Source organism: Dreissena polymorpha, chromosome 5, assembly GCF_020536995.1.
Source record: "Dreissena polymorpha isolate Duluth1 chromosome 5, UMN_Dpol_1.0, whole genome shotgun sequence".
NCBI lineage: Eukaryota > Metazoa > Mollusca > Bivalvia > Myida > Dreissenidae > Dreissena > Dreissena polymorpha.
The window spans coordinates 88,536,350-88,547,075 of record NC_068359.1 but is presented as its reverse complement, the minus strand read 5'-3'; the positions used below and the strand labels follow the sequence as shown (position 1 = coordinate 88,547,075).

General features: G+C 33.1%; 1 protein-coding gene across 1 annotated transcript; it reads right to left on the bottom strand.

Moving 5' to 3' along the window:
- Positions 1-2,213: 2,213 nt before the first annotated feature.
- On the bottom strand, positions 2,214-7,039 carry LOC127831439 (interferon-induced protein 44-like). The gene is made up of 6 exons (XM_052356422.1): positions 6,511-7,039; positions 5,048-5,112; positions 4,555-4,743; positions 3,034-3,177; positions 2,687-2,876; positions 2,214-2,527 (listed from the first exon to the last, which is right to left on the bottom strand). Exons 1-6 carry the CDS (start codon positions 7,037-7,039, stop codon positions 2,214-2,216), a joined length of 1,431 nt encoding a protein of 476 aa, XP_052212382.1.
- Positions 7,040-10,726: the final 3,687 nt, after the last annotated feature.

The following is a 10,726-nucleotide window of genomic DNA, read 5'->3' as shown; positions in this document are numbered from 1 at the left end:
AGTCATCACTACATAAGTGATGTTTTTGTATTAAAATATCTAACTTTGAGCCGGCTACTTACAAAGCACAACATTTTACGTTCCATTATTCGGAGCCTAATTATTTACCAGTGTTGAAGTAATGCAGTAACTTTAGAAATTCTAAAACGTTATAAAAAAAATTGTTTCGCTTGATAAGAAATATAGATAAATATGTCATCATTTAAAGGTCGGCAAATTTATCTCGATTAAACTATATTTAGGTAACGATCATTACATTTATATAGTTTATTTTACGAAAACTCATACAGTCATCGTAACGCTGGTATAATGTTAATGCATAAAAGTCAGTGCCACGTTAAGACTGGCGAGCTTTCATTCCAACCAGTCTTGTAATGCGACCAGAGTTGGGTTGTTGTTTTTCAAATATTAATATTCTTTAACAAAACGAATATTTTTTACAAAATGGTCAATCAGGTCAAGCAGGTCAATCACTACACTGAATACAAAAAGCTCATGATTAAATCAAGCTTATTACCGTAAATAGTTAGTATGACTTTCTTTAACATGATAATGTAAATTCATGCATTGGAATATTCCAAAAACGGGTACTTTTACCTTAAACAGCGTACACTTCTAGCTCGGTGGCGTGCATTTGGTCAGCAGAGATCCCTTAGTTGTCGAATGTATATTTTCTAAAATTCATATAACCATTCAAAACAAAATTGCCCCCGGGGCTATTAACTTTGCCGCTGAATGTGTAGAGGTCGTGTCCATGGCAAAAGGTAGGTCCATAATTTGAGTTTCCATATAACCCATAATTATATTGCATCTTTAATTGGAAACGTGGTGTGTTTATCTCTGCCCGAATACTTAAGTTGACACAGGAAATTTTTTGCATCTTGAATATAGCATCTGCGGCTGTTCCAGCTCGTACTCCCATATTCCCCATGCATTGAGCTATGTTGGTTGTACAGAACCGTCATTGTGGGTTCCTGGTTGTCTTTCTTCTGGTGGAATGTAGCACTACTATACCCGTCCATGGTTTTTTTGAAGAGCAGGGTGAATTTGTTCTATGATCTCTTGTGAATTAAAATCAAAATCCAACAAATATCATTTATATTACTATCATCATAATTTAAAGTGAATTATTTGAAAACTTTTCGATTTATATCTTCTAAATCTATGTGTGAAAACCATCGCCGGTTGATATTTTTACAAACTTTCTAACGAATGATGCGACTTTACGCGAAGGAAAAAAGATGTCCTAAGTCACGCAGTGTTTTTTTTTTTAACCAAATCATGTTTTTAAGCATACAGATTTTTGTTCAGCTCTATAAAAGTGAAACGATGCAGTGGCGTAGTAGATATGGGAATTCCTTAGTAACCGGGAAGATCATTGGTTCAACCTCCAATAAAATAACTTGGTTTGAACTGAAGTCGAAACAATTTGGACGGCACTGTTCATACATATGTAATGCATGTAGACTCAGGTGATACCAATTCAAATACAGATGCATGCTATTAAAATATAATGAATACCAAATCTCTATTTTTAATTCATTTAAAATATTAAAACAATTCGTAACGTTTGAAAGAAGAATTTATAAAACTGGACTGAAATGCCAAGTAAAGCTTCATTGTTGTCAGCAACAACCATCGTTTGTATTATCATATTGACTATTAAACTATTACATTTTTCTTCAACGTAGTCATACACAATTAAGTGCGCGTGTAGTGATATAATAAGACACAAAGCCTGTCCTGATATATATTTAAACGCAATATAAAACACGACTCATATACTTATATTACAATGTTGCGATGTAACGGAGTAAGCTAAATATTTGGGTAGATATCAAAGATTACATGCGCAAACGAACATATTTGGCAATTTACATTAGCAATTTATAATTTAAAAAAACACAAAAACACAAGCTTATCAAGCATAGTAAAATGTGCTGAACCGTTAGGCATAACCAATAAATCAAATATATATATATATTATTATTATTATATTATATATATATTATGCAAAAGTTTGTTAATTGCTTCTTTTGATACAACACCACTCCATAGTGTTGCTAAGTTTTTTTAACTTATATAAAAAGGTATTTCAATAAATTCTAATATAACATTATACCATTTGGTTCGTTTTGAAAACCGCGTTGGCTGTATAATTTGATAAATAAGCATTTATCTGAATGATTAAATCATTCTTTGTCGCTGAGTTTCTAGAGTTTGTGCAGCTTCTCTGTTGAGACATTCCGTCCGTTTATCTTTTCCTGCAGATTCTCAACGTAATCCTCTGCAAAGTAGAGTAGCTGCCGCAGTGCAAGCAGAGCCAGGATTCTGATGTTGTCATCCAACTGCATCTCATTCTCGTAGTTCTTCACCGGAAAAATGTTGTTTTTAGGTAACCCAAGAAGACCGGATACCTTGTCCACAGCGCCCTCAATTTTCTTACTGATAAACACATTGGTGATGTTACTTGCAACATTCTTACAGGCCAGGTCGACTTTTGTGAGCAGAACCGCTCTTGGTATACCTTTTAATAATGGATGTGAAAAAAGTATGTTAAAAAACTATGAATGTTCAAAAGCATAAAATAACTTATACACATTCTCAAGTTTTACAAATTAATTAAAGATACTTAAAAATTAACACAGACCCACTTCACCTTCAAAAGTGATCACTAACTGTTAACCTTTGCGATTTGCGATCCGCTGAAAGCTGTTCATCTTTTCCACCAATTTTGGAGGAATTTCGTCAATAGTTGCAGCGTCGATCACAAACAGAACGCAAAGAATCTTCTCCTTTAGATTTGGTTTGTGCACAAAACCGGGATTCTCAGGGCAAATGGGCGTGGGTGGGTTAAACTGTCGAGTAAACTGACACTGCCATATATGTACCTATGTGTGCCTAAAGATATATGTACTGATAGAAGATAAATCAGTAATACGTTTGACGAACAAAGATACAATTACAAATAGTAATCATAAGAGAACTTATACTTTTAAACAAACTTAAGTGGGCGCATACATTTCATAATACCTCGTAAAAGTCAGAAATGTTCCCATCTAGCAAGTAGTTGCATTCCAGATTATTAAGACCTTGAGGGACCTCCAAACCACGTGTGTCGCAGAACCGGAAATTCAACGATGCTCCAGAACGCGCCTTCACTTCATATGGGGTGTACTGTAATACATGCGTCTCGTTGTTTGTATTTATTTCCTTTGCCATATATTTCTGATACTTGCTTCAACTCCTTAGTTATACGTTAAATTAATAGCTACAGTCACAAGAACGTCCCGAACTGACAGCCAATTATAAAACAAACAGTATCTTAACAGTCACATGGGACATCTTACTTTTCATGCCGTAGCCTCAACGATTGTAGATGTATGCACAAGATCTTTCACGATACCGATAAGGTTTCAACACTTATTAGCATGGATTGTCCATGAGCAATCATGGATTAAGACTTAGCAGGTCTAGTTTTTATTCAATATGTTTAGAAAATATTCCTTGTATAAGAAGACATGATTTCTTAGAAAATCTAGAGGTCATTCACAAATGACAATTTTAATTTCAAGATGCTTTCTGTCGGGCACCATGGTTTATTAATTAGTATATGTTTGTTCCGTATTTGTGTGATGTATCTTATGATGCTGTGCTGTATCAACATGTTTGGCAATCGGATCCTTGCAATAACAAAATAAATTCGTGTTTAACTAAGGTAAAGTGAATATCGTCACTATAAATATTAAAACGTTAACGTCACGAACGGTCTCTGATTTGCATCGGCCCGATTTTTCATATCTGAAGAGAATCCGATCGCCTGATTTGCCAGCTCTACTATATGTTATTGTCTTATTTTATTATGCTGGTTTGGCGAAAGTCTTACTTTGCTGCCATTTGAAACCGTAGTGAACACGTTTTATCCTGCATGGGCCTATGTAGAAAAAGTAAATATTTGTCAATGTAGTCGTCATGCTGATTAACTTTTATCAAGAATTACCCGGAATCAATGAGCCTATTAGATTATGTGAATAAAGTATTTAAGGGATCGTCCAGGCGTATTACATCTGATTAACTCTCCTGATCGGAGATAATCCTATGCTAAACTATATATTTCGTATGGCGTTGTTGTAACAATTCATACCTAAAATGACCGCATACAGTGTGATACGGGGTTAACACATTGACACAAGTAATAACTCGAGTACGATATCAATGAATTACATTTTAAGTGGTCAGCAAGAAGCCGTATAATTATTGTAAGAAGTATAAATCCTTCTCCAGCATTGAGTAAAAAATACAAATCGTAGACTCGATGCGTTTAAACATTCATTTTAAATAAACTATTTTCAGTTACGTGTTTAACCTTTACAAATACAACTAACTGGAAATCAAACTCTACTTCAATATGGCAAAAATGCACGAGCTACGCGTAAGGCAAACCAACAAAAACAAAACATGCTGCACCAGGCAATTTAAATGCAACTATAAAAACAAGCAAAAAATTCATCAGTTTAACTTTTCCTCTTCGTTCTTCGTTGCATACATACATACCGCAGTTGTTATGCTTTGGGTACCGATTCCACTCGGCGCTCTTTGGGTGATGCGACCCTTGAACACTGAGTTAATAGTATTGTAGAAGCTGGACTTGCCCGTCCCCACTGGGCCCAGCATCAGGATACGAACATCTGAGAGTCCCAACTCGCCGGAAGGTTTGAACGATGCGATTTCCTCGGTAAGCGTCTCAAGGAGTAAAATCAAGTAAATGGTGTATGTTAAATGGAAAATATTCGTTCAACTGGTAATAATATGCATGTATACGATTATATTGCTTGTAGTTAAAGTGTGTTTGTATTAAGGTTTCCCATGGATTGAAATATAAATTAAAAGGGACATATTAATAATTCATCATTTTTATCAGTATACATGTTAAAAAATCTAAGTTGATGTTCAACGTCAAATCAGGTTTACAAATCTAAATGGTTATTTAGCGTGCATATTTAACGTTTATATTATATATTATAACACAGCATCGAGAGATCGATACCTTTTCGTTCCATTCTGGGTGTTTCCTCCAAGTTTGTAGAACTGGCGACTGCTTCCGTTGGCCATCTAGGAAGTATGTGTAATACACAAACATTTAGATTAGTATTACGTCTAACAATGATTTGGTAAACTTGATAAAGGCCTATTCCATTGTCTTAACTTCAGATGATTATAGTTCACAAGTTATGACACGTGTGAAATCACTCAGCATAAGCGATACGGCATGCAAATTCAAATATGGGTATATCTAATTTATTTTCGGTGTTGTAAACAGGTAGCTTGCTCAAGGCATTAACAAGGCCGTACATATATGGGTTCAGTGTCAGAATAACGTTATATTGCGTTAGAGAATACATTAAGTAATCAATCTTTAAAACCCATAAACCCTTAAAAGAATCAACGAATATTTCGTACGATATTTCGATAAAAGAAGTTAACACTTATCAATAATTATTGCCAACGTTTCCACGCTAGATGTGGTCTGATAACATAATTTTTATAAGATAAAAACATGCTCTTATTTTGCGGAACGATATACATGTATTCATCAGATGTTCATACACCAAGTAAGTGTTCGTGTATCATATGAATAGATATTGTTGCGGGGGCAATTAAAATGGAATATAGTATGCCACACACAAATAAAAACGAGCATTTTTTTATCTTAAGTTAATTTGATAAATTGCATTATGTTCTGACCCTTTAAATTCGCTTACAATTAAATAGTGATAACCATTGAACATCAATACGTCTTATTAAAATATGTTTTATCACATATTTAGAACATAAAAGAACAGTGTTAATATGGTTACAGAATAACGCTTTTTCAAATAAAGTTTTACCATACCAACTATGTACTTTTATGCCTGCGTTATCATTATTTTAAATTAATCAAATTATAAATAGTTACAAAGCAAAACAAGTAAAAAATGATTGGAGTACTGCTGAACGTTTCCTTAAATTGGGTGTCAACACACGGAGACATTACATAGAATATACAATGCGTAACACCTTGTCTGAATTGCCGAGTCGATACGGGGTAAACTTTTAATTCAAAGGAACCTGTTTTAATGGTTTATGTAATTTTTGTTCAAAGTTGTCAAAACAAGACCAACTCTAGAATTTGGAAAAGCAGAAAAAAATGTATAATAAACAAAAAAACAAAATTGCATTTTATATCGTTTAATATTTAAGACTACGTTACATTCCCACACACGCTCTCACAAACACACGCAAGGAAAAACACACACACATTATGAGCCAATTGTCTTTAGAAAAAGATCTATTTTCATCTAATTTTAAAATCAGCTTCTGGTGTCCAATAAACATTTTGCAATAACACAGTGCAAATGTGCATATTTAACGCAAAATACCCTATATAGTTCGAATTGATGGGTGCTAAATATATATTTTACGATTATGAGACCGTCGGAAAAAAAACACATTTTTTACAGAATGCCGTACCTGTTATGGCGTATACCTCTAGTTCGGTCACTTGCAAGTTGCAATTGTTTATTTTGTCGACAGTAAGGCCTTGGTAGTCGAAGGAATGTGCATTCATGTAGCCGTTTAAAGCGAAAAAAACACCAGAGCTGTTCACTGTACCAGTGAATGCTTGTAGATCATGTCCACCACCAAACGTTGGTCCGTATGTAGGATGTCCATTCAAACCATATTGTGTATGCTTATCTATTATTGCAAACTTGGTTGGTTTATCGCTGCCGGAATACCTTAGTTGAAAGATAAACGCGTTTGCATCTTTTATATTCGAGCTGCTGCTGTTCCAGTTCAAACTCCCATACCCCCGATACACCGATCCTTGTTGGTTGTACAGCACCGTCACAGTGGGTCCCTGATTGTCACACTTCTGGTGGAATGTTGTAGCGTTACACCCGTCCCTGGTTATTTGGTAGAGAAGGGTGAAGATCTTGGGTCCCGTACCAATCCAGGACTCTAGCTGACCCATGTACTTATCTGACAACTGTCCCGCCATTCTCTAATCTAAAGCAAATCTATATTATAATTACAATCAGTACTTTCATTAGGGACAGTTAATGTAAAAATGTATGTATACGTCTACTTGTTCCAGACGTAATTTTGCCTTTTACAACGTGTATATCATATGACAAAATCAGTGACAGAGTCGTTCTCATTTTAAGATTTAAAGTAAGTGTTTTTTGCGATTCATTGATTTAAAAATAACGTGACTTTCAAACTATGTATTGCTGGTGTTTGGTGTTTTTTACTTTAATATGACATAGTAAATTTACGTGGAAAGCTAAATAAATAATGAATGTTTAAGTTAAATGTACGTCAGTAAGTTTTATGTATATATTTAGTTATTTTATGAGTGCTTTATAAAGTTGATGCATCAATTTGGCCGAGAGTTGTTTTTTTTCTCATTTATTTCTCATATTTCTTTACAATGTAGTTTACATCGATAATTACCAGAAAACGGAATACATAAGAAAGTGTTTGAAAATATGTAATATTTTGTACTTTAACATGTCAATGTTTAGCGTATGCGTGAATACATTATAATGTTGACAGTGTCAATGTCATATAAAGAAGTTTGTGATTTACAGCAAATCTGTTATCTTTACGAAACATAGTGGTTTTATATCTAGAACAATTAAATACAAGAAATATTTTACAACATGGTGTGTTTCAATCGAAATGTTGTTTTTGTTTTTCTTTTGAGAAAGATTATTTTTAATTGTTTTGCCATAAAATTTGTATAAATATCATTATTTATGGTTTGTAGAAGGTATGAATCGCCTGAATTGAACCCATTTTTTGGTGTTGCTTATATTTATTTTTTACGAGGGAAATCTCACAATCAATTTATATTCCCGTATTTAGGTATTCAATAAAGTGAGGACAGGTTGGTATGCATTTTGTGTATTTCATGTTAAATATAAAAGATTTTAATAGCATCATAATAAAGTTAAATACATCTGAGTGTAGTTTTTTCAGTGCATCCAAAGAAAGCATTGGTGTTATTAATTTTAATTAATATGTTTTTACTGACCAGAAATGTTTCCATTTTTTTCCATATCATTTGAACGTGTTGGCACTCCCAAAATAAGTGGTCTATTGTTTCAATATGTGATTGACAGAAATCACACAATGTGCTGTTGCTAAGTTTGCATTTAAATGATATGTATTTGTTGGGGACAAGTCGCATGATACATTTATATTGAAAGCTGCGTAAAGACATGTCGATGGCTGAAATTTGGGGTACAATATCGATTTTATTCCAAGTGGTTGAGTCTATATCGGTAAAATTTGTGTTCCATTTGTTTTATATAATGTCATGGTCCTCGTTTTGCAACTGAATATCGTATGTCAATGTATGAGGGTATTTTGTTTTGAATTACTCTTTTGACAAAGTTTCGTCTGGTTGATTGATATCGAGGTCATTAATGCTTTCTTCAGTTTTATATTTTGCTGGGATTGATGTGATTAAGGTATTGAATTTCATAACGTCGTTGTTATTGATGTCGTAGAGATATTTAATGTTTTCAAAATTATACACCGTTTTATTTCTAAAGTCAAAAAGTTGACAAATTTATTTTATACCTCTGTCATACCAATCGCGATAAAATAATGTTTTTTCCGTTGGCGGTTATTGACTTGTTGTTCCATATCATTTCCTTTTTGATGCGTTTTTGTGAATGCTGTGACCTGTATATTGCATTTGCTGCATACCACAATGTAATGACGTCGTGAAGAAAAGTGTTCCCTCCGCTTTTTTCTGTTATAGTTTTTTCACTGAGTTCACTTTCAAAAATTAGTTCGTTTCCATATTTATTTAATCTCAAGTCCTATAAAATTTTCCATTTACCACAGTTTTCTGAGTGTAAATATCTTTTTATCAAGCTACTTTTTATTGAAGTTAAGAATTTATTAATGTTTGTAAGGTTTAAACCACCACTTTCATACTTTTTATACAAAATGTTTCTTTTAATTTTGCCAGGCTTGTTATTCCATATAAAGTTAAATATACTGTCGTTTTTTTATTATTCAGTATTATGCTAGAAGGGTTCAGTTAAACTGAAAATGGGTAGATTAATTTTGGCAACGCAAACGTTTTAATGACAGTAATTTTGCCCATTATGGAAAGTTTCCTGTGTTGACATTGTTTCAACATGTTTTAAACTCATTCAGCTTTGGGATTAAATTATTTTGTACATTCAAATCACTTTGGTTACAAAAGTGATTCCTACAGTTTTTGTTTCTGGAGATGTCCAAATAAAATGGCTTTAATTGCAGAATTTGGTGTTGGTTTTGTTCAAGGATCCAATTCGTAATATCGCTTTTTTCGCGGTATTAAGGTTAAAGCCAGATATCTTTTTAAATTATGTCAGGGTTTCCACTAATGTTTTAAATGATTGCTCGCATCCATTGATGAAAAGAAGTTGTGTCATCGGCGAAGAAGGTTTGTTTATTTCTTTTTTCAATACATTTATGCCTTTAATTTTGCTATTTTTCTCAGTATAGTTTGACAAAAGTTGCAAGCATATAATAAATAATGTGGATGATAATGGGCAGCCTCGTCTGACTCCTTTTTTAATTTCATAACTATCTGAAAGATGCCCGTTGTTTATTATAAGACTTTTAATGTTAGTGCAACATACTTCGATCCACTGGATGCGATTTGACCCAAAAACAATTTCTTAAGACATTTAATAATATATGTATGGTTTAAGCTGTTAAAAGCTTTTCAAAATCTGCAAAAATAACAGTCCAGGTTTTTCTGTTGCATTTAAGTGTTCTATAACATCAAATATCAAACGGACATTTTCTCCAATGTATCGATTTTTCATATATCCGGTTTGGTCAAAGGATATAGTTTCAGGTAAGCATTGTTTAATTCGGTTTGCGATGGCTTTTGTAGCAAATTTATAGTTTGTATTTAATAAACTTATAAGTCTCCAGTTTGCGAGATAATCTAAATCTTTTCCTTGTTTAGGTAGATTTGTAATAATGCTTTGTTTTTGCATATCAGTGAGTAAGCCTTTACCAATAGTTTGGCCGAGAGTTACTGAAAACTCGAGTTCTTGTTTGTAAGAAGAATCGATTGATTGAGTAGTAAGTGAGATTGTTATCGAGTAAACCCTAGATCGGTAAAACGGCTTAATTATTACAACAGTGAGTGTATACAAACTTGATTCAGCGACTGTGTAAGTGAGTGATGATATTTGAGAGTAAACATTTTTGAGTAACAGGTTAATAATTATACATACACATTTGTTTGCGTTTAGATTTTTACTCGTGGTGTTTGTATTGAATACATTTTTTTAGATCTTTGTATAAATGTGAAAGACATTGTGATGCACTAGTGGTTAGATCAATGTATTTTATCACTTGCCATTAACTTACTACAAAATAACACGTGGTCGGGATGTATAGGAACAGCGTTCGCAATATATGTTGAAAGATATTTATCGTTTTAAGTATTGCCAAAAGCGATGCAAAAAATTCTAAACTTGAAAATCAAAGTTTGACAAAAAAATTAAGACATTAATCGAATGTCTATTTTTATATTAAAACATCGATCGCTTGCAAAAAGATGATGTTATATGCTCATAACGGTCAGAGATAAGTGTTTATCATAATAGTTTATTGTTTAGTTTTTTATTATGTCCGTGTTCCAATTTTTTCATAAATGGGAAAC